The sequence below is a fragment of the Dryobates pubescens genome, chromosome 35, assembly GCF_014839835.1.
Source record: "Dryobates pubescens isolate bDryPub1 chromosome 35, bDryPub1.pri, whole genome shotgun sequence".
Classification (NCBI taxonomy): Eukaryota; Metazoa; Chordata; class Aves; order Piciformes; family Picidae; genus Dryobates; species Dryobates pubescens.
In genome coordinates this window covers 1,837,239-1,860,402 of record NC_071646.1, presented here as the reverse complement: position 1 = coordinate 1,860,402, position 23,164 = coordinate 1,837,239, and the positions used below count along the sequence as shown (strand labels likewise).

General features: G+C 56.3%; 1 protein-coding gene across 1 annotated transcript in view; it reads left to right on the top strand.

Annotated features, from left to right (window-relative positions):
* DSTYK (dual serine/threonine and tyrosine protein kinase) overlaps positions 1-19,926 on the top strand; it is a 32,377-nt gene extending 12,451 nt beyond the window's left edge. Inside the window, exons 3-13 of the mRNA XM_054176261.1 lie at positions 4,860-5,526; positions 9,965-10,239; positions 11,008-11,091; positions 11,885-12,061; positions 12,710-12,839; positions 13,072-13,228; positions 14,288-14,420; positions 14,943-15,056; positions 16,330-16,444; positions 16,883-17,017; positions 19,565-19,926. Coding sequence (XP_054032236.1) covers positions 4,860-5,526; positions 9,965-10,239; positions 11,008-11,091; positions 11,885-12,061; positions 12,710-12,839; positions 13,072-13,228; positions 14,288-14,420; positions 14,943-15,056; positions 16,330-16,444; positions 16,883-17,017; positions 19,565-19,752 — 2,175 coding nt within the window. The 3' untranslated portion in view covers positions 19,753-19,926. The remainder of the gene's footprint in view (positions 1-4,859; positions 5,527-9,964; positions 10,240-11,007; positions 11,092-11,884; positions 12,062-12,709; positions 12,840-13,071; positions 13,229-14,287; positions 14,421-14,942; positions 15,057-16,329; positions 16,445-16,882; positions 17,018-19,564) is intronic.
* The last annotated feature ends 3,238 nt before the right edge of the window (positions 19,927-23,164 follow it).

The following is a 23,164-nucleotide window of genomic DNA, read 5'->3' as shown; positions in this document are numbered from 1 at the left end:
GGAGGTGGTGGAATCCCCATCCCTGGAGGTGTTGCAGAGCTGTGGTGCTGAGGGCCCTGGCTTAGCCCCAGCCTTGGCAGAGTTAGAGAGTGGTTGGACTTGGGTGACCTTAAAGGCCTTTTCCAACAGAAGTGCTTCTAACAAGCTTTGCAGCAGCTGTCTGCTGGCCATGGGCACTGCTGGGACCAGTGGAACATATCTGGAGCAGTAATGGAGGAGAGGTTTTGGCCACTGGCCAAAGCTGCCTGTCTGCAGAGCTGCTCTGGAGGAACTTCTGCTTTTGCTGAGCTGGTGGAGTAGGGCTAATAACAATTGCATGCCTGCTGATTAAGTGATAGCACAGAGTGCAGGATTCACATCTGCCCAGGAAGCAGAGGAGTTGGAGGAGCTCAACACCTTGTGGGTGGAGGGGGAGGAGGAGAATCAGTTGGAACTTTTACCCCCACCCCCCTCTTCCTGCTATCCAGAATCCCTCTGTGCTCATCTGCTTGTTCTCCCCCAACAGCAGAGTGGTCAGGACTGCTTCCTGACCTTCCATCCAGATACCCAAACACCTCAGCAGTGTTTGAAGAAGCATTTCTGGATCCTTATCATGGACCCCAACAGTTGTAAGAGCTGAGAGTTTCACCTGGGGATTTCTGGTGGGGATCACCTCCACTTCCCATGCTGAGGAGGCTTTGCCCACCAGAGATCTGCCCTCAGAGGAGCTCTCAGTGACTGTAAGGCCTGGGCAGTGCTGCAGCTTTTCAGGCCTCTTCCTGAGAGGTTTAATTACACAACCTGGCTGGCACCTAGGCTGTGCTGCTGTGTTGTGCAGGCACTTGGTGCTGAGTCATACTTGGTGCATGGTTGCTAAATCCCAACTCATTAGCTGTGACCCTGCCAGAGAGAGGTGAGGTTGGTTGTAAGGTAAGAGCATCCAAGCATTAACTACAGAGAGCCTCAACACAGGTGTAGGAGATCCCAGTTCTTCATCCTGAGCTGCCAGGGGAAGGCCCTGAGAGGTTTTTTCCCCTTCTCAGAGATCCACAGAATGGTTTGGGTTGGAAGGGACCTTAAAGATAATTCTAGGTCCAACCCCCCTGCCAGGGCAGGGACAGCTCCCACCAGCCCAGCTTGCTCAAGGCCTCATCCAGCCTGGCCTTCAACACCTCCAGGGGGGAGCATCCACCACCCACCCTGGGCAACCTGTGCCAGTGTCTCCCCTCCCTCACTGGAAAGAGTTACTTTTGACTTCCCTTTCCTCAGCCTGGGATCCAGGGTGGGATTGTTCTTGCTTTCCTGTGTTCCTGAAGGATGCCCTCAGCAAAACTTGCATCCCAGGAGAAGGGGGGGAGGAGGAGGAGGAGGGAACCAGCAAGGTCCCTTGCAGGGGTCAGCTGCTGTGAGAACCCTGCCCTGTGCCAGCAGGGTTGTGAACTTGGCTATTTTGAAATGTGAAGTAGCAGGGAAGGGGGAAAAAAAGACTTTGGCAAAGCTTTCTGTGTTCCTTGGGGCTCACTGTGCCCAGGAATGCAGCAGGGCCATGGGGAACAATCCATCTAGTCAGGCAGGTGAGGAGATTTAGAGGAGAAGGAAGCAGTTGGCTCTTTCCCTGAATCTTCTCAGTGGTGCCTGGGAGCCAGACTGGGCTCCTCTGAAGGCCTGGGGTTTGTGTGGAGAGAATCCCAGAAGGTCCCAGCATGGTGGGGGTTGGAAGGAGATCATCCCCTCCAACCCCCCTGCTGAAGCAGGGGCACCCACAGCAGCTTGCCCAGGAGCACAACAGCCAGGGGGGGTTGGAACCTCTGCAGAGAGACTCCACAACCTCTCTGGGCAGCCTCACACCAGAGAAGTCTGTCCCCAGGTTTCTTCTTGGCTTCTTTAAGCACTGAAAGGCCACCAGAAGGGCTCCCTGGAGCCTTCTCCAGGCTGAACAGCCCCAGGATATAGTTTAGTGGTTGTGGCAGTTGGGTTATTGATCTTCAAGGGCTTTTCCAAGCTTACTGACTCTGTGATAATCTGCCTGATAGGAGTTTGGGGCAAAATTGGCCTGAATTGGGTTAGTTTCTCAGCACCTCAGTGAACTGAACAAAGAGGGATTAAAGTGCCTGGAGCCTGGCAAAATAGGCCAAGGGCCTCGTGGGATGCAGTGACTCAGTGCTCTCTAGCTGAGCTGGAGAGGAGGAGCTGGCTGTGGATGTGGTGAAGTGGGCCCTGGGTGCAGGCACTGAAGCTCTTCTTGTCTTACTGTAGGCCAAGACCTACCTGAGCCTTAATTTCTTCTGGGATCTGGGATGCAGTGGTGGTCACCTTGGCTTTGCAAGTCTGAATCCAGAGGTGGTTTGACAGGCTGGAGGTTGTTCAGCCTGGAGAAGAGAAGGCTTCAGGGAGACCTTAGAGCAGCCTTCCAGTATCTCAAAGGTCTTTTCCAGCCTCTTCTGTTCTCTTCTGTTCTCTTCTGTTCTCTTCTGTTCTCTTCTGTTCTCTTCTGTTCTCTTCTGTTCTCTTCTGTTCTCTTCTGTTCTCTTCTGTTCTCTTCTGTTCTCTTCTGTTCTCTTCTGTTCTCTTCTGTTCTCTTCTGTTCTCTTCTGTTCTCTTCTGTCATGGAGTGACAGGAACAGGGGTGGTGGATTCCAGCTGGGGAGGAAGGTGGATTTGGATGAGACATTAGGAAGGAATTGTTCCCCATCAGGGCAGTGAGGCACTGGAACAGGTTGCTGAGAGACGTTTTGGAGGCTGCCAGTGTTCAAAGGCAGGTTGGATGGGGTCTTGAGCAAGCTGATCTTCCAGGAGGTGTCCCTGCCTGTGGCAGAGGGCTTGGAGCTGGATGACCTCTAAGGTCCCTTCCAACCATTCTGTGAGCTCCTGGTGTGTGCCTCTGTGGTGTGCTCTTCAAATGGCCTTTCCTGCTGTTGGCAGCACCTCTGCCTCATGCTCCCAGTGAGGAGCTGGAGCTGATCTGTGGTACCTGCCATTCACATGTGCTAAGTGGGAGGCTTTGATGCCTTACAAAAAGGGCCTTTCAGAGAAGCAAGAGAGGAATGGAGTTACTTAACAGCAATTTCATGCTTACAGCTGTCACAGAAGCATTTGAGGATGATTATAGCACTGTGACCTTGGGAGAACCAGCTTGGGAATGTTTGGAATCCAGGTTGAGTCAGAGGTGTTCCCCACATAGGAAGGACTCCATCCCTAAGAGCGTGGTGCTGCACAGGCAGCACTCCAGCTGCTCTAGGACCCTTCTGAGGAGCAAAACAAAGGAGTGAGCAAGGAAAAGAATTGCCAAGCCTCTTTGGGAAAGCCTGAAAGGCCTCTCTGGCAACAGAAGGAGCAGTTGCTCATGTGCTGTTGGGTTGTGTTGGGCTTTTTTTTCCCCCCTCCCTGTCTCCTAGAGACAGCTCTGGCTTCCTCCTTTGTTTACAGTGGCTGCTGTGAGTCATCTGTTCTGGGGAGCATTGCAGCACTACACATCCCAGTCTGCTCAGCCTCCTCTGCAGCAGGCAGGGCTGAAGTAAGGACTTCCTCTTAGCTCCAAGAGCAGGTGGGAGATGTGGTCAAGGCTTTCATTTCTCTGGTGCAGGGGGAAAAAAAACATAAATGATTGAAGTGTTCATTTTGCTGCTCCCCTTCCTCCCTCCTTGTCAGGTGTTGGAAGGTAGCCAAGCATCCTTGCTTCAGATCAAAGCCTTTAATGTTTTCCTTCCTTATTTTAGTGACCTCTCTGGGCAGCCTGCTCCAGGCCTCCAGCAGCCTCACACCAAAGTTTCTCCTCCTGTTCAGATGGAGCCTCCTGGGCTCCAGTTTGTGCCCAGTACCTGGCCCTGGGCACCACTGACAAGAGCCCAGCCCCAGCCTCCTGTCTCCCTCCCTTTAGCTCTTGCTGAGCATTGCTCAGCTCCCCTCTGGGGCTGCTCTCCTCCAGGCTCTCAGCCCCAGGGCTCTCAGCCTTTGCTCCTCACAGAGCTGCTCCAGGCCCCTCAGCAGCTTTCTAGCCTCCCCTGGACTCTCTCCAGTAGTTCCCTGTCTCTCTTGACCTGGGGATCCCAGAACTGGACCCAGTACTGCAGCTGTGGCCTCCCTGGGGCCCTCTCTTAGCTTTTTGCTGGATCTGAAGAAAATCCTGGCTCAGCTTGTCACAGCCCCCTGCCCCTCCTCAGCCACCCTTTAGCTGTGCCCTCTGGAGCGGGGTCTTGTGCTGCCTCTGCCAGCAGCGGCTGGCGTTGTGCTGCCCGCTGCTGGGAGCTCCAGCTGGATCTGTCCCCTCAGGGAGCTGAGCTGGTGAACAGCAGCAGGGGGAGAGGTAGTTCACAGGATCATAGAATCAGTCAGGGTTGGAAGGGACCCCAAGGATCATCTAGTTCCAACCCCCCTGCCATGGGCAGGGACACCCCACACGAGTTCAGCCTGGCCAGAGCCTCATCCAGCCTGGGCTTAAACACTCCAGGGCTGGGGCCTCAAGCACCTCCCTGGACAACCCATTCCAGGGCTTCACCACTCTCATGGGGAAGAACTTCCTCCTCACCTCCAGCCTGAATCTCCCCACCTCCAGCTCCATTCCATTCCCCCTAGCCTTATCACTCCCTGAGCTCCTGAGCAGTCCCTCCCCAGCCTTCTTGGAGCCCCCTTCAGACCCTGGAAGGCCACAATGAGGTCACCTGGGAGCCTTCTCTTCTCCAGCCTGAGCAGCCCCAACTCCTTCAGCCTGTCCTCATAGGAGAGGTGCTCCAGCCCCAAGTTAAGCTGAAGGATCTGAGCTGTTCCCTGGGAAGCTTCTTCCAAGCCCTGAAGCGTTCTGTGCCGCCGCAGCTGTCAGGCTCTGGGTGCTGCTGACCTCTGCAAACCTCTCTTTAACTCTTCTGTCCTTCCTCACTTGCCAGGAAGTGGACATTGTGGTGGCACCCTGTCGAGGCTTCCAGTCTGCTGAAGCCACCTTGGCAGAGTACGTGAACCAGGTGCTGCCCGTGGTCACCTTCGCCATCAGCGAGGCCGAGCTCTCGCCGCCGGACGAGAGCGAGCTGCGCCGCATCAAGGAGAGGTTCTCCCTGCCCATCTTCTTCTTCAGGGTGCCGGCCTCGGGCCTCGACCTGATCGCTCCCACCCCCCCTGCCGACGAGCAGTCCTCCCTGTACTGCCAGCTGCTGGACTTGCAGTACCTGAGCGGCGGCCACTGCGGCTGCGGGGCGCCGGCCCCCGCGGCGGGCGAGGCGCAGAGCATGCTGGTGGAGCGGCTGGAGAAGCTGCGGCTGCTGGGCGCCTTTTGCCGGCAGGTGCTGCAGAAGCACCTGCTGGAGGCAGCCACGGGCCTGAGCGAGGTGCACTGCCGCTGCCTCAACATCTTCATCAACCAGGCCTTCGACATGCAGCGCGACCTGCAGATCACCCCCAAGCGGCTGGAGTACACCCGCCGCAAGGAGAGCGAGCTCTACGAGTCCCTGATGGGCATCGCCAACCGCAAGCAGGAGGAGATGAAGGACATGATCGTGGAGACCCTGGGCAACATGAAGGAGGAGCTGCTGGAGGATGCTGCCAGCATGGAGTTCAAAGGTAGCCACGGGCAGGAGAGCAGGGGGGGGGCTTGAGAAGGGGGGAGGGGGAGAGCGGTGCCTGCCCCTCGCGCGGGGTGAGGCTCGCCGGGGCCCCGAGCGGCCAGGTCCGGCCGGAGAGGCAGAGTGAGGCTGGGAGAGAGCCTCAAGGCTCAGCTTGTGCAGGCAGCAGGGGCACCTCCAGCTTGCAACTGAGTTAACCAGCTTGGAAAAGACCTTGGAGATCATCAGAGGTGGTGGAGTCCCCATCCCTGGAGCTGTTCAAGAGGGGATTGGATGTGGCTCTTGGAGCCATAGTTCAGCTGTCAGGAGGTGTTGGGTGACAGCTTGGACTTGATGATCTCTGAGGTCTTTTCCAACCTTATTGATTCTATCAAGTCCAACCTATCACCCAGCACCATCTGATCAACTCAACCATGGCACCAAGGGCCACATCCAGTCCCCTCTGCAACACCTCCAGGGATGGGGACTCCACCCTGGGCAGCACATCCCCGTGGCCAATCTCTTGATTGCATTTCTTCCTCACACCCAGCCTGAACCTCCCCTGGCACAGCTTGAGACTGTGTCCTCTTGTTCTGGTGCTGGGTGCCTGGGAGAAGAGCCCAACCCCCACCTGGCTACAGCCTCCCTTCAGGGAGTTGGAGAGAGCAAGAAGGTCTCCCCTGAGCCTCCTCTTCTGCAGGCTAAGCAACCCCAGCTCCCTCAGCCTCTCCTCCCAGGGCTGTGCTCCAGACTCCTCCCCAGCTTTGTTGAGGGGCAAGAGCAGGCTGCCCAGGGACACATCATCTGATCTTGAATGTCTTAATGGGCAACCTGTTCCCACCCTCATTGTGCAGAACTTCCTCCTGATGCTCAACCTGAATCTCCTCTGCTCCAGGTTCAAACCATTGCCTCTCATCCTCCCACCACAGCCTCTTCTGAACAGTCCCTCCCCAGCCTTCCCCCTTGGGATATTGAAATGCAGCTTCAAGGTCTCCCTGGAGCCTTCTCCTCTCCAGGCTGAACACCCCCAGCTCCCTCAGCCTGTCCCCAGAGCAGAGGTTCTCCAGCCCTCTGATCATCTTTGTGGCCTCCTCTGGACCTGCTCCAGCAAGTCTCAAGTCTCTCACAGGTGTTGGGGGTCCCATAGCTGGCCAGAGTACTCCAAGTGAGGTCTCACCAGATGTCCCTGCTCACTGCAGGGGGGTTGGACAAAATGACTTTCAAGGGCCCCTTCCAGCCTGATTCATTCTGTGGTCTGCCAGAGAACAGTTGAGGGCATGGTGAAGTGGCATGGCAAGAAAATGCAGAGCTCACAGAGGGGTTTTGTTCTGCAGTAGCCCTGCCCTTACATGAGAGGCCTGAACTTTGCCTCATGGAATGGCTTAGATAGGAAGAGACCTCAGAGATCATCCCCTCCAACCCTCCAGCATGTTAAAGCTTGGTCTCTTCTCCATCAGACCTTTTCCTCCTGAGCTTTCATTAGGATGTTTTCCTTCTCTGTCTTCAATTCCCTCTTCTGCTGGAGGAGGAAATAGCCCTTGAGCCCCAGTGGATGTGTTGAGGACTTGGGAATAAGTCTGTCCTGAGGAGAGGGGGAAGAGAAGGAAAGAGTAAAAGCTGTGTTGAGGTTTGACTGTGAAGGCTCAGTTTGTGCTTCCTGCTTGGTTTCCTTTGTCTGCAAGAGGCTTGCAAGAAGAGCTTCGGGTATAAGCCCCCCTGAGTTGAAACCCTTCTGGGTAGCTGAGGGGTTTTTTGCCTTGTGCTCCTGAGGCCTGTGCTTGGCACTGGGGTGGTTTTGGGGCAGTGTGAGAATTCTCACTGCATCTTCTAGTAGCAGAGTTTCCAGCAGCACACAGGCTGGGAGGCATCCAGCAGGATGGATGAGCTGCCAAGGGTGAGAGGCTGGCCAAATTTTGCCTGCAGGGATACATGGTCTGCCATAAACATCCAAGTGAGGAAGATGTGTGGGTTGATACTCCACAGCTCTCCTCTGCTTGCTAAGCAGGGCTTGAGAGGCAGACAGGCACAGAAGGGGAGGGGTTGGAAGGGACCTTAGAGATCAGAGAGTCATAGAATGGGTTGGAGGGGGCCTTAAAGATCACAGAGGCATAGAATGGGTTGGAAAGGACCTTAAACATCATGGAATCACAGAAGGGGTTGGGCTGGAGGGGGCCTTAAAGATCAGAGAGCCATAGAATGGGTTGGAGGGGACCTTAAAGATCACAGAGGCATAGAATGGGTTGGGAAGGGCCTTAAACATCATGGAATCACAGAAGGGGTTGGGCTGGAGGGGACCTTAAAGATCATGGAGTCACAGAATGGGTTGAGTTAGAAGGGATCTTTAAAGATCCTTTAGTTCCACCCCTCCTGCCATGGGCAGGGCCCCCTCCAGGATCAGCTTGCTCAGGGCCACATCCAGTCTGGCTCTGAGCAATTCAAGGCCTGAAGCCTCCCCAACTTCTCTGGGCAGCCTGTTGCAGTGCTTCACCACCCTCATGGTAAAGAGTTTCCTCCTCAAGTCTGATCCAAGTCCAGCTTCTCCCAGGCTGAAGCCATCACCTCTCCTCCTGTCACTCCATGCCTTTAGCACAAGTCCCTCCCCAGCTCTCCTGGAGCCCTTCAGGTACTGGAAGGCTGCTCTGAGGTCTCCCTGCAGGCTTCTCCTCTCCAGGCTGAACAGCCCCAGCTCTCTCAGCCTGGCCTCCCAGCAGAGGTGCTGCAGCCCTCTGTTCATCTTCATGATGCTCTTTGCCATAACCATCAGTCCTCTCCTGAGGAGATTTGCTGCCCTGGGCTGCTGGGGATTTTCCATTTCAGATCAGCCATAACTCCAGGTTCTTGGTTTAGAAGAGCACTCAATGGACAAAATCATTTCTTCTGAGGCATGAGAGCAGCCAAACTCCAGATCACACTGTTTGTCTTGACTGACTCCCTTCCATTTTCCAGCTGAAGGACAAAGAGGAGAGGTGAGGGATTAGCTTTAAGCTTGCAGGCTAGGATCTGCATCTCTTTGCTTCTGCAGCTGGGGAAATGAGGAGGACATAGAGTCTAGGTGAGGGCCACAAGGATGATCCAAGGGCTGGAGCACCTCTGGTAGGAGGATAGGCTGAGTGAGCTGGGAGGGTTCAGCCTGGAGAAGGGAAGACACCAGGGGGACCTTAGAGCAGCCTCCCAGTAGCTGAAGGGGCTGCAGGAAGGCTGCAGAGGGACTGTGTGCAGAGGCCTGCAGGGACAGGATGAGGAGAAATGGTTTGAAATGAGAGCAGAGATTGGGTGTGAGGAGCAAGTTCTGCACCAGGAGGGTGGTGGAACACTGGGACAGGTTGCCCAGGGAGGTAGCTGAGGCTCCATCCCTGGAGACATTCAAGGTGAGGCTGCACAAAGCTCTCTGAGCAGCCTGCTCCAGTGGAGGATGTCCCTGCTGAGTGCAGGGGGGGTTGGCCTGGGTGAGCTTTGGAGCTCCCTTCCCACCCAACCCATTGTAGGTTTCTGTGATTTCAGAGCTGGAGCACTGCAGTGCCCAAGGTCAGGATTCTCTGAGGGGCAGGAGGAGTATCCTGAGGGGCAGCAGCAGCTCACCCTGCAGTAAATGGCTGGCTGCTCCTCTGCACAACAGCCAGCACTGGCTGTGTGGCCTCTTGGTGGCTATCAGCAGTTGAAGTGCAGTACCCTGCAAGCAGGGAGGTGTTGTTTTGAGGAGCTAATGCCATCTGCTGATCACTGGATTTGTTTTGAGTAGATAGACTGGTGCTGGCCAAGATCTGGAGCCCAAGGTCTTCAGCTCCTGGTAGTAACCTTGCATTGCTCAGAGTGGTTCCAGTGCCTGGGCAGTGATTGCTCCTTGCTGGCTTAAAAATGCCAAGTGCCCCTCTGCTCTGCCCTAGGGAGGCCACAGCTGCAGTGTTGTGTCCAGTTCTGGGCTCCCCAGGTCAAGAGGGGCAGGGAACTGCTGGGGAGAGTCCAAGCTACAGAGCTGCTGAGGGGCCTGGAGCAGCTCTGGGAGGAGCAGAGGCTGAGAGCCTGCAGAAGAGCAGCCCCAGAGGGGAGCTGAGCAATGCTCAGCAAGAGCTAAAGGGAGGTGGGCAAGAGGCTGGGGCTGCCCAGAGCCAGGACAAGGGGCAGTGGGCACCAACTGGAGCCCAGGAGGTTCGTGGGAAACTTGTTTGCCGTGAGGCTGCTGGAGGCCTGGAGCAGGCTGCCCAGAGGGGTCGGTGCTCATCAGTTGGTCTGTGTGACTTCTGAAGTGAGATGAACTGCTTTGATCATCTTGAGCCTGAAGGTCTGAAGGGACAACAGAGCAGCAGCATGCTTGGAGCAGCAGCTGCCTGCAGCAGGGCTGTGCTCTGGGCCTTTGCAGAGCGCTCCGAGCAGCTCTCGGCTGCTGCGGCGCCGCTGCGCTGAACGCAGGAGATGCCTCCTCTTTGCTTCCCCCTCCCTCCCCCTTTTCTTTTGTGCAGATATCATCATCCCTGAGAATGGGGAACCTGTCAGTTCCAAGGACATCAAATGTTGCATCAAACAGATCCAGGAGCTGATCATCTCTCGCTTAAACCAAGCTGTGGCCAACAAGCTGATCAGCTCCGTGGACTACCTGCGGGAGAGCTTCGTGGGGACCCTGGAGCGGTGTCTGAAGAGCCTGGAGGAGTCCTGGGAGGTCTCAGTCCATCCTGCAAGGAGTTTGGAGAAGTCCAAGGATGCTTCTGTCCACATCACAAGCAATTATCTCAAACAGGTATGGTGGCTTCCAGGCTTGCCTGTGCCCTCCTTAGTTCATCCTTACCCTGACCCTTGAATGTGTTGCAGGGAAGGGCAACAAAGCTGGGGAGGGGTCTGGGGCACAGCCCTGGGAGGAGAGGCTGAGGGAGCTGGGGTTGCTTAGCCTGCAGAAGAGGAGGCTCAGGGGAGACCTCATTGCTCTCTCCAACTCCCTGAAGGGAGGTTGCAGCCAGGTGGGGGTTGGTCTCTTCTCCCAGCCACCTGGCACCAGAACAAGAGGACACAGTCTCAAGCTGTGCCAGGGGAGGTTCAGGCTGGAGGTGAGGAGAAAGTTCTTCCCAGAAAGAGTAATTGGCCCTTGGGATGTGCTGCCCAGGGAGGTGGTGGAGTCCCTATCCCTGGAGGTGTTGCAGAGGGGATTGGATGTGACCCTTGGAGCCATGGTTTGGTTGTCAGGAGGTGCTGGGTGACAGCTTGGATCTCTGAGGTCTTTTCCAACCTTCTTGATTCTATGATTCTAAGGGTGGCAGGAGGCTGAGCTGCTCAGTGAAAGGAGAGGAGCACAGCTCTGGGGTCATGAAGGGAGGTGCTGAAGTTGGGAGAGAGTCACTTAAAGTACTTCCCCCTCCTAAATCTGTGTGCAGTCTACAGCTCAGAACCACCTCAGCAGAGCAGCTGGGTCCTGGGGGGTTCCATCTCTTGTCTCCTTGCTCTCATTTGCAGAGGCTCCAGCAAATCCTCTGGTGCAAAGTTCCCATTCTCTCACCTTTCCTCTGCTTTCCAGATACTAAATGCAGCTTACCATGTTGAGGTCACTTTCCACTCTGGCTCCACAGTGACCAGGATGCTGTGGGAGCAGATCAAACAGGTATGGGCATCTTGCTCTTTTGTTTCTAGTACTGGCACTTAGTGCAAAGCCTAATGTGAATAGCCCACCTAGAATGTGCTGGCCAGCTCTGGAGCCCCCAGCAGGAGGAGGACATGGAATTGCTGGGATAGGTCCAGAAGAGGCCATGGAGATGGTCAGAGGGCTGGAGCTCCTCTGCTATGAAGACAGGCTGAGAGAGTTGGGGTGCTTCAGCCTGGAGAAGAGAAGGCTCCAGGGAGACCTTAGAGCAGCTTCCCAGGACCTGAAGGGGGCTCCAGGAGAGCTGGGGAGGGAATTGTGATGAAGGCATGGAGTGACAGGAGGAGAGGTGATGGCTTCAGGCTGGATTCAGCTTGGACAGTAGGAGGAAGCTCTTCCCTATGAGGGTGCTGAGGCTCTGGAACAGGCTGCCCAGAGAAGTTGTGGAGGTTGTGGCTGGAAGCCAGGTTTGGAGACCTTCCTGCTGTCCACAACTCCCTGAAGGGAGGTTGGAGCCAGGTGGGGGTTGGACTCTTCTCCCAGGCACCCAGAACAAGAGGACACAGTCTCAAGCTGTGCCAGGGGAGGTTTAGGCTGGAGGTGAGGAGAAAGTTCTTCCCAGAGAGAGTTGTTGGCCATTGGGATGTGCTGCCCAGGGAGGTGGTGGAGTCCCCATCCCTGGAGGGGTTCAGGAGGGGATTGGATGTGGCCCTTGGAGCCATGGTTTAGCCAGGAGGTCTGTGGTGCCAGGTTGCACTTGATGAGCTTTGAGGTCTCTTCCAACCTTGGTGATTCTGTGTTTCCTGACCCCTAGATCATCCAAAGGATCACCTGGGTCAGCCCCCCTGCCATCACCAGTGACTGGAAGAGGAAGGTTGCTCAGGATGCCATCGAGAGCCTCAGTGCCTCCAAGCTGGCCAAGAGCATCTGCAGCCAGTTCCGCACCAGGCTGAACAGCTCCCACGAGGCCTTTGCAGCTTCTCTGAGGCAGGTGAGTGTGGGCAGCACAGGAGGAGGCTTTGTCTTGTGCATTGCCCCTGCTGGGAAGAGGAGTTTTGATTGCAGAGGGAGCTCCCAAGAGCAGCTTGTGCAGTGAATTGCTGCCCCTCTGCAGGTGGAGGCGGCAGAGCTCGAGCACGAGGAGCTGGCTTTGGATGAGCTTTCAGTGGGATCTCTTTGCAGGCCCTCAGCTTTACACCACCAGGGCTTCACACCAGGCAGGGTATGCCCAGGCACCTGTCCTTCAGAGCCAGGCTGAGAGAGCTGGGGCTGTTCAGCATGGAGAGGAGAAGGCTCCAGGAAGCACTGAGAGCAGCATTTCAGTACCCCAAGGGGACCTACAGGAAGGCTGGGGAGGGACTGTGGGGATAGCATGAGGAGCAGTGGTTTGAAGCTGGAACAAGGGAGGTTCAGGCTGGACACCAGGAGGAAGCTCTGCACAATGGGTGGTGAGAGGCTGGAACAGGCTGCTCAGGGACGTGGCTGAGGCCCCATCCCCGGAGACGTTCAAGACCAGACTCGATGTGGCCCTGGGCAGCCTGCTGTAGTTGGAGGTGTCCCTGCTGCCTGCAGGGGGGGTTGGACAGGATGAGCTTTGAGGCTCCCTTCCAACCCACTGCCATCTGTGGGTCTCTTGCAGCTAGAGGATGGCCACTCTGGCAGGCTGGAGAGGACGGAGGACCTGTGGCTGAAGGTGCGGAAGGATCACGCGCCGCGCCTGGCACGGCTCTCCCTGGAGAGCAGGTCCCTCCAGGATGTGCTCTTGCACGGTGAGCAGCCTGCTCCATCTCCTTCCTGTTGCCTTCTGCTCCCCCCTGAGGCACTCAGTGGGTGGGCAGGAGGAGGCAGGCTGGTTTGCCTCTCGCTCAGCTCCTTCACCCAGCCTCCAGCTGACGCCTGGGGAGCGCCGGGAGCCCTGCGGCTGCCGGCCGCGGGGGGCTGGGGGCTGCCGGGGGGGGGAGGGGGAGAGGGGAGCACCTCTGAGTGCTGCTTGTCTTGCAGGCAAGCCCAAGCTGGGCCGGGAGCTGGGCAGAGGGCAGTATGGAGTGGTCTACCTGTGTGACAGCTGGGGAGGCCACTTCCCCTGTGCTCTCAAATCGGTGGTGCCTCCGGATGAGAAGCACTGGAACGACCTGGCGCTGGAGTTCCACTACATGAGGTGTGTGCCCCCGGGGCTGCTCTGCCCCTCTGGCCTTCTCCTTCCCCTCACTGCTGCCAACAAGTGCTGTCTGCACAGGGGGCAGCCCTGCCTCCCCTCCTGAAAGGCTCAGCTGCTGTTTCCAGCCGAGCTGCCACTGCAGAACTGTCACAGGCCGGCAATGGGAGGCAGGGCTGCTCCTCCCTCTCCATCTCTGCAGTCCTGCCTTCATTTACAAGGGGGGGTTGGACTAGATGGCCTTTGGAAGTCCCTTCCAACCCAAACTGTTCTATGGTGGTAGGACAGCAGCCTTCCAGTACCTGAAGGGGGGCTGCAAGAAACCTGGGGAGGGACTTTTGGCAAGTGGCAGGCTGAGGGGCAATGGCTTTGAGCTGGGAGAGGGGAGCCTGAGGCTGGAGATGAGGAAGAAGTTCTTTCCAGTGAGGGTGGGGAGGCACTGGAACAGCTTGCCCAGGGAGGCTGTGGATGCCCCCTCCCCAAAGGTGTTCAAGGCCAGGCTGGATGAGGCCTTGAGCAGCCTGGGCTGGGGGGAGGTGTCCCTGCCCATGGCAGGGGGCTGGAGCTGGCTGAGCTTTCAGGACCCTTCCAGCCCAACCCATTCTTGTGAACCTGATTCTCTGGTGCCTCCAGAGTTCAGCAGCTTGCTGGTTTGCAGAGTCAGGTTGAATTAACAAGCTGTGAATGCAAACAGCTCTTCCCCAGTGAGCTCTGCTGGTGGGAAGGGAGGGATGATTCAGGCTTGGTCTCCTCTGAATTCACAAAAGCAGCTTGGGAGCCACACTGCAGGAAGGCTCAGTGCTCAGTGAAGAGCTGCAGAGCAGAGAGCTGAAATAAACCAGGATTGCTTGGGGGCTGTGACCCTGGAATTGGCTTCCCTTGAGCTTAATTGCCCCAGGCAGCTCTCCTGAGCCACCCAGCTGGGGCAGGCTGCTGGAGGTTTGCCTCCCTGTTGTGCTCCAGCTGTTGAGTTTCTCCTTCCCAAGCTCTGAGGCTTGGCTTGGTGTGGAGGGAAGGCTCAAAAGAAGCTGAGCAGCTGTTTCTGTGCTGAACTTCCTCTAGGTCTTTACAGAGCCACGAGAGGCTTGTCCACCTCCATGGCTCTGTGATAGATTATGGCTATGGAGGAGGCTCCAGCATTGCTGTGCTGCTCATCATGGAACGCTTGCACAGAGACCTCTACACAGGCCTGAAGGTAACAGCAGCCTGGGGGCTGTGGTCCTGGGGGTGGTTCAGCCTGGAGAAGAGGCTGAGGGGTCCTGAAAGTCCCTAAAAAGAGGTTGGAGCCATGTGGGGTTGATCTCTTCTCCCTGCTATCAGGTGACAGAAGTGAGGAGATGGCCTCCAGGGGAGGGTTAGGTTGGAGCTCAGGAGCAATTTCTTTGCTGCAGGAGTGGTCAGGGTTTGGCTCAGGCTGCCCAGGGAGGTGGGGGAGTCCCCATCCCTGGAGGTGGCCAAGAAACCTGTGGCCATGGCACCTGGGGCCAGGGTTTAGTGGCCACAGTGGGGTTGGGTTGCTGCTGGGAGCTGATCTTGCAACTCTCCCACCCCAAACGTTTCTGAGTGGCTTCACTTCACACAGCCCACACCTAAGTATCCCTAAACCTGCAAAACACAGCCAGAACTGCTCAGTCTTCAGTGCTTTTGGGGAAGTAAAGAGGAGGGAAGTGGTGACTTCCCCTGGAGGAATGAAACCTGTGTTGGGTTTGCTCTGCAGGCTGGGCTGGAGCTGAAGCCACGACTGCAGATTGCCCTGGATGTGGTCGAAGGCATTCGGTACCTCCACAGCCAGGGACTTGTGCACAGGGATATCAAGCTTAAAAATGTCTTGGTAAGGACAATTTGGGTTGTTTCTGGCTGCTCCTGAAGTCTTGCCAGGCCCTTTGGGTAGGAGGGAGAAGCATAATGCAATAGAGACCTCCCAAGGGGGCTCCAGGAGAGCTGGGGAGGGACTCTTGACAAGGGCTGGGAGTGCCAGGGTGAGAGGGGAATGGGTTGAAGCTTGAGGAGGGCAGATTGAGGCTGCAGATGAGGGTTGGCAGTGAGGGTGGGGAGGCACTGGGGCAGGTTTTCCAGGGAGGCTGTGGATGTCCTCTCCCTGGGGGTGTTCAGGGCCAGGCTGGATGAGGCCTTGAGCAGCCTGGGCTGGTGGGAGGTGTCCCTGCCCATGGCAGGGGGCTGGAACTGGCTGATCTTTAAGGTCCCTTCCAACCCAACCCATTCTGTGGCTGAAGTGAAGCAATAGCTTCCTTGACACAGGAGCTGTTAGCCTGTCCTATCTTTAGCCACAGCCAGCCTGGCAGTGAGGTTTCCCCAACTCCTTTTTGGGCAGAAAGCCCTGGGGAAAGGGAGCAGCAGAGAGACTTCTCCCAAAGGCAGAGTGCTTGAGCTACAAGCAGGGTTTCCAGTTCCTGCTTCTGCTAGATCCCAGCCACAGCCTCCTTGTAGAAGACAAGTGAAGGCTTGTCTTGGTACTGAGCTTAACTAGGTGAGTGTCCAAGAGCAGCCAGGCAATGCTTGAAGCTCCAGAACAACTGCTCAAGCCTTCAGCTGGAAGCCTGGCTCAAAATCTTCAACACAGGAAGGATATGAACCTGAGGGAGCAGGTCCAGAGGAGGACCATGAGGTTGATCAGGGGGCTGGAGCACCTCTGCCATGAGGACAGGCTGAGGGAGCTGGGGGGGTTCAGCCTGGAGAAGAGAAGGCTCCAGGGAGACCTTAGAGCAGCCTCCCAGTAGCTGAAGGGAGCTACAAGAAGGCTGCAGAGGGACTGTGTGCAGAGGCCTGCAGGGACAATGGTTTGAAATGAGAGCAGAGATTGGGTGTGAGGAGCAAGTTCTGCACCAGGAGGGTGGTGGAACACTGGGACAGGTTGCCCAGGGAGGTAGCTGAGGCTCCATCCCTGGAGACATTCAAGGTGAGGCTGCACAAAGCTCTCTGAGCAGCCTGCTCCAGTGGAGGATGTCCCTGCTGAGTGCAGGGGGGGTTGGCCTGGGTGAGCTTTGGAGCTCCCTTCCAACCCAAGCCCAGGGTTCTGTATGAAAAGGCAATAGCAGGCCTTGGAAGTGTGGCTGTCAGCTGCCTGTGTGTGAATCCTTCCCCAGCTTGACAAGAAGAATCGAGCCAAGATCACTGACTTGGGCTTCTGCAAACCAGAAGCTATGATGTCTGGCAGCATCGTGGGCACCCCCATCCACATGGCTCCTGAGCTCTTCACAGGTATGCTCCTGGCCTGCAGCCACTGCTGGCCTCCTCTGCCTTCCCTTCTGGCAGCCACTGGTTTATTCTATCCTATTCTATTCTACTTTGAATTAATCTCTCAGCTTTGATTTTTGGTGGGGAGGAGAAAGAAATGAAACACAACCTTCACCCAAACCATGAACCTCAGCTTGGGAGCTGCTGGTACAGGGGGAGGGACAAATCCTCTGAGAACTGGAAGCTCTCCACTTGAAGCTCTCCACTCTTATCCCTCCACCTTTTGGGCAGTGACTCCTAACTGGCCTCCCCCCAAGTCCTTGCCCTTTCTGGCAGTGAAGTTGTGGCTGGAATTCAAGGACCTGGAGCCCCAGAGCTGAGTTTCTCAGATTGCTGAGTTGCCAGGGCTGGGGAGGATGTTTGCCCTGCTGATCTGCTGTGGTGTTGTTTCTCCTGTCCCAGGGAAGTATGACAACTCAGTGGATGTTTATGCATTTGGCATTCTCTTCTGGTACATCTGTTCTGGCCATGTGAAGCTGCCAGAGGCCTTTGAGAGATGTGCAAGCAAAGATCACCTCTGGAACAACGTCAGAAGAGGTAAAAAGGTTTATTGGAGCTCTGATTGGTGTTGTAGAGAAGCACAGAGTTGTCAGGGCTGGAAGGGACCTCAAGGCTCAGCCAGTTCCAAACCCCTCTGCCATGGGCAGGGACACCTCACACCACAGCAGGTTGCTCACAGCCACCTCCAGCCTGGCTGCAAACACCTCCAGGCAGGAGGCTTCCACCACCTCCCTGGGCAGCCTGTGCCAGGCTCTCACCACCCTCCTGGCCAACAACTTCTTCCTCACATCCAATCTGAATCTCCCCACTTCTAGTTTTGCTCCATCCCCCCCAGCCCTATCCCTCCCTGACACCCTCAGAAGTCCCTCCCCAGCTTTCTTGGAGCCCCCTGCAGATACTGGAAGGCCCCAAGAAGGTCTCCTCTGAGCCTTCTCCTCTTGTACTTGAGGAAATCTACTTCTTTTTGAGGCCTTGAGCAGCTGAGTCTGGTTGAGAGGTGTCCCCACCCTTTGTGGGGAGGTTGGAGTAGATGATCTCTGAGGTCCCTTCCAACCTGGGCCATTCAATGGCACCATGATTTTTCTCCTCCTGGAACTGAAAGGTGAGGACACCACCTGTCAGGGCTGCCAGTGAAGCAAGAGTGACACTGAGTGAGTTAAACTTGGACTTACTCTCCTGAAGGCCTAAAATCAGCAGGGGTGGAAAAAGGCTCTCAGTAACCTCCCATTTGGCCTTAGTGTCATAGGAGCTCTCCTACCACATAGCTTAAAGCCTGCCAAGCAGCACAACAGCCCTGATGTAAAGCAGGCCTCCAAAGCAGCCAGGAATGATCCCCTGAGGAATGTTTAATCCCTTTGGGATTCCTGGAGGCTGTGTGTGGTGATCTCCACACTCCATGTGCAGCAAGCAGGCTGAGGGAGCTGCTGTTGAGTCAAAGGCATGGTGCTGGTTGCTCACCAAAACACAGCCCTGCTGTTGTGCCCATGGAGGTGGGGTGGAGGAGGAGGGTTTGGTGGTGCTTCAATCCCTTGCACTGTGTCATGGGCTCAGAGTGCTTTACTGCTCTGTGGCCTCAGATCCTGCCCATAGGATCTCTCTCCCTTCCTCATGTGACAGAGATTAGCTGAGTGAGTCTTGTAGCTGGTCCAGAGGCTGTACTTGCTGCTTGCTTTTGTGTTGAGCCTGCTCCCAGAGGCACTGTCAGGAGCAGGTGGGGTGGGGAAGCTCTTTCCTTTCAGGGGAGGGTTTTCATTTAGGAGTTCTAAAGTGGGGAGGCTGCAGGGAAATGCAAGCTGTTGGCCATCCTCTCCTGAGCAACTTCAGCTCAGGGGATGGCTGAGCTCCAATCTCAGCCTTCAGCAAGAGAGAGAGACCCCAGAGCACTCCACTTCAGCCTGCACCAGAGCAGGGAGCATCATCTGAGGCTTCCCAGAAGTGGCAGGAACAGGGGAGGGTGAGGCTGGAACAGGCTGCTCAGGGAGGTGCTGGAGTCACCATCCCTGCAGGAGCTCAGGGAGGGTGTGGATGTGGCATTTGGGGCCATGGTTTAGTGGCCATGGTGGTGTGTGGGGGGGTGATGGTTGGACTGGATGACCTTAGAGGTCTCTCCCAACCACAACTCCTCCAGGATTCTCCTGGGTGCCAGGAGGGGAACTTTGGCTCTGCCTGATGCTGAGAGCCCATCTTGCCTCAGCAGGATGTGGTCCTCCTGCTGTGCAAAGCACCCAGAGGGCTGCAGGCAGTCACAGAATTAACCAGGGTGGAAAAGACCTTGGAGACAATGAGTCCAACCCTGTCCCCCAGCACCATCTCATCAACTAAACCATGGCACCAAGGGCCTCACCCAGGCTCTCTTTAAACACTTCCAGGGATGGGGACTCCAGGGAGGTGGTGGAGTCACAGGATCATAGAATCAGTCAGGGCTGGAAGGGACCCCAAGGATCAGCCAGTTCCAACCCCCCTGCCATGGGCAGGGACACCCCACACTAGATCAGCCTGGCCAGAGCCTCATCCAGCCTGGCCTTAAACACCTCCAGGGCTGGGGCCTCAAGCACCTCCCTGGACAACCCATTCCAGGGCTTCACCACTCTCATGGGGAAGAACTTCCTCCTCACCTCCAGCCTCAATCTCCCCACCTCCAGCTCCATTCCATCCCCCCTAGTCCTATCACTCCCTGAGATCCTGAGCAGTCCCTCCCCAGCCTTCTTGCAGCCCCCTTCAGGTACTGGAAGGCCACAATGAGGTCACCTCAGAGCCTTCTCTTCTCCAGCCTGAACAGCCCCAACTCCTTCAGCCTGTCCTCACAGCAGAGCAGCTCCAGCCCTCTGCTCATCCTCCTGGCCCTGCTCTGGACACCTTCCAGCACCTCCAGATCCCTCTTGTGATAGGGGCTCCAGACCTGGAGGCAGTACTCGCGGTGGGGTCTCCCCAGAGCTGAGCAGTGGGGGACAATCCCCTCCCTTGCCCTTGAGTCCCCCTCCCTGGAAGCGTTTAGGAAGCTGCAGCCCCGCTCAGCCCTGGGCCGGGGCAGGGAGCCCGGGCTGGGGCTGCTGCCGGCCGCACACCTCCCTCCCCGCTCCGCAGGGGTGCGCCCGGAGCGGCTGCCGGTGTTCGATGAGGAATGCTGGCAGCTGATGGAAGCCTGCTGGGACGGAGACTCCTCCCAGCGCCCTCTCTTGGGGATCGTTCAGCCTATGCTGCAGGGCATCATGGACAGGCTCTGCAAGCCCAGCTCTGAGCACCCAAATAAAGGCTTGGACGACTCGACCTGAGGAGGGGAAAAAAAGGAAGCCCAGAAGAATTTCCTTTCCTTTCTTTACCTGTGGGAGAATCCTGAACCCCTGGCTCCTGCAGATGGCTCCTTCAGATGTAAGCTCCTTGGGGCTGACACGAGTGGGACAGGTAACAGCAAAGCAGAAGAGTGCTCACAGAGGTGAGACCTTTACTGGGGGTGGGGGGGGAGGGAAATGGTCCATCTTGAACAGCAAGGCAGAGGACTCTCCCCTGGAGCAGCACCCCCCTGATGCTAGTTACCCTGCTGCAGCTTTTCTCATGGAGGTGTGCAAAGGAGAGAGGGGAAAAAACTCCACAGCCTTGAACTGAGGAGGGGGGGAGGAGGGTTTGCCCAGCCCCCACAAAGCATCTTGTCAAGTGCTCCAGGCAGTGTCTGTGTTGCCAGGAGCTGATCCTGACACTCTTAAGCCAAGCCCACACTCTTCCTGTTCAGTGCTGGTCCTAGGTGGCCTTTGGGCTACACCCCCACCCCCCAGCTATCCCAATCCCTTCTCAGCTTGGCACAGGGTGGTTGGAGAGGAAAGAGGAAAGCAGAGGCTGGAGGCTAAGGCAGTGTTGGAGGAGCTGAAAGCAGCTCCCTTAGCTTCTTGCAACACCCCAGATGTTTACATTGAGAGGAGCAAAGCTTCCCTGTTTTACCTGAGGGGGGGTTCACTGCAGTGCAAGCACCCCAAGTTGATAAGCTAATTCCTTCTGTACCCTTCCCCTCCTCCTTTCTCTAACCAAGCTCTCTTTTTTTGGGGGGGTTTCCCTGATGGTTTTGCTTCCTCATAGCTACTGAAGTGTCTGATCAAACCTACCCTTGGCCTGGCAGCCCTCTGGTCAAATTGGAAGGCACCTTGGAGTGGCTACCCAAAAAAGTCCTTACAGCTGATGGCTGCCCCTGGGGGGAGCTGCCAGTTCATTTTAATGCCTTGTTTGCTCCTCTCTGGGAGGGGGATTGGAGGCAGCTGGCAAAGCAATGAGAGTTTTAAATTGTGCTAACCAGGAGGGGGAGAGAGAGAGAGATTGGAGAGGTTTTTAAACAAGGTTTCTCTTGGGGGTGGTGGCTTGTTTTAAAGTCATCTCCTTGGGGAGGGCTTACTGGGGGGGCAAACAGGTCAGTCCCTGCTCTCCAGTAGCTGTGGCCCTCCTCTGATCATTGCACCCTGGGAGCTCTTCCTTTGGCTGTGCTGGAGAGAAGAAAACCTGGAGAGGAGGGGGTGGGGAGGGAGGGAGGGAGAAGCATCCCAGGCTGGGGTGATCCTGCTGCTCTTTCCCAGAGGGCTGATTCTCCAAGTGCTCCTTTTGCCCACCCCCAGCCTTGCCTTGAGCATTTCTGGGGCAAGATTGGTCCATGGGAACACCCTGAGAGGGTGGAGGCTGAGGGAGAACGTGCACCCCAGGAGGAAACACTGAGCTGGCAACTTCTCCCTGGGTTGTGCTGTTCCTCCTGGCTGCAGAGGATGGGCACAAAGTGGCTTTGCTTGCCAGGGAGGCTGCAGCCAGAGCAGGCTGGGGCCATGTGGAATTGCTGCACCTCACTGCTGGCTAGGAGGGAGCAAAACTCCACTCCACACTCTGCCTGCTTGACAGCTGGGAGAAAGGAGAGGGATAGCTAACCCCTGCAGCATTGGCTTAGCTTCACTCTTCCTTTCCTTGTGCAGGAAACAGAATTGCTGTGCTTTTAGGTGAATAGAGAGAGGCTACCAAAAATAGACCTTTTTGACTTACCTGCAGGCAGCTCTCTGGTCTGGGGTGGCACAAAGTGTGGTTCTGTACAGCCCCCTACACCTCCTGCTGCCAGCACAGCCAAGAGCTTGGCCCCAAGCAGAATCCTTCAGCCTTTTGCTGCCTTGCTGATGCCACTCACAGTATTAACTCTGCTCTGGCATGCTGGTTAGGAACCTCCCTCAGCACCAGGAGAGGCAGGGGCAGGCTCTGGCAATGAAGTAGAGGTAGCTTTGTGTAAATAACCAGGGTCTGACTGAAGCTTCCATCTCTCTCTGTATGCAATTCCAGAGCTGCTTTCCTTGAGCAGCCATCACCAGGCACTTTCTCTGCTGCCTTGTTTTAGTGCTGCCTTGCAGCTCTTTGCTCTCTTGTTTCCATTCAGTGTTTGGGGGGGGGGGTTTGGTTTGTGTCTTTCTGCATGTGCAGCTTTCCCCCAAGCTCAGCACAGCCACTTCTCTGCACTTAATACTTTGTTTTCTCTTGGGATCAAGCCTGCCTGGCTGAACTCCTCTTGAGAGCTTTCCCCCCTCCCTCCCCCCTGTTTATCTTTCAAGCCAGTGTTCTCTTCCCTCCTCCACTTTAGAGCCAGGAAAACAAAGTGATGAATAATTACAGGGTTGGAAAGAGTCCCCCAGGCTCTAAGCTGCAAGTTGGGCCAAGCTCAAAGCACCTGAGCCTGGGGCAGTGAGGCTGAGCTGGGCAGGAGCTCTCCTCTCCACACTCTCCTCCTTTTCTTGCCCTCCATCTCCTGCTGGTGTTTGTTACAGGACCTTTTTAATGTTACACTGCAAGAAGGGGACCTAAAGCTTGTGCCTTGTGCAATGTACCAGCTGTCCCCAGGCACTGGACAGACTTCTGTGCTCTGTGGACCCTTTTCCACTGCTGTGACCACTTGTCACTTAAGCCAAGCTCAATCCCAGAGGCTGAGGCTTAACTGCAGGGGGTGGGGGGAGTCCACCTCCTTTCTCCCTTCCTGTAAACCTAAAGTGGAGCCGAGGCCTTGAAATGACTTTGGCAAAGCAGCTTTGGCCGGCAGGGTTACTGGGGTGAGGGTTACACGGTGCTGCTGGGGCTCTGCAGAAGAGCTGGGAGGTCACTGCAAAGCTCAAGTAGAGCCCTGGAGGTGTTGGGAACTCCCTCTGCACTTGACTCCCCAGCCCACTTGTAAGCATTTCGTGCACACTACACTTGGTGGGATGAACTTGGACCACATGGGGTGAGGAAGGAATGGAGTGGAGGGCTCTGGCTGCTGCCTCTGCTGCCCGAGCAGGAGGCTGCAGGGCACTTCCTTGGTGGTCTTGAAGCACCTGATACTTTAATTTAGAGGACTGTTGCCTACACTAAATGCCATGACGTGGGACTGAGAAGCAGGAACGGTGCTGAGCTGGGAGAGGGCAGCCTGGGCTCTCCCCCTCCCCGCTGCAGGAGTTGGGGGACCGGAGCAGCCCTCCCCTTCCCCTGGCTCTGCTCCTTTTAGCCGAAATCAAGTTACAGAAGTAACTCTTTTATCTTTTCCTACAGCAGAACTGCCCTCGGGCAGGAGCCAGCAGCCCTTTATCTGCTTCCCACTCCCTCGGGGCTTAAAAATAAACCAGCACTAAAAACCTTTTCTTTCGCAGCGGCTTGGCCGCGGGGGGAGGGAGGGAGGGAGGGAATGGGGACCCAGGCTGGGGCTGT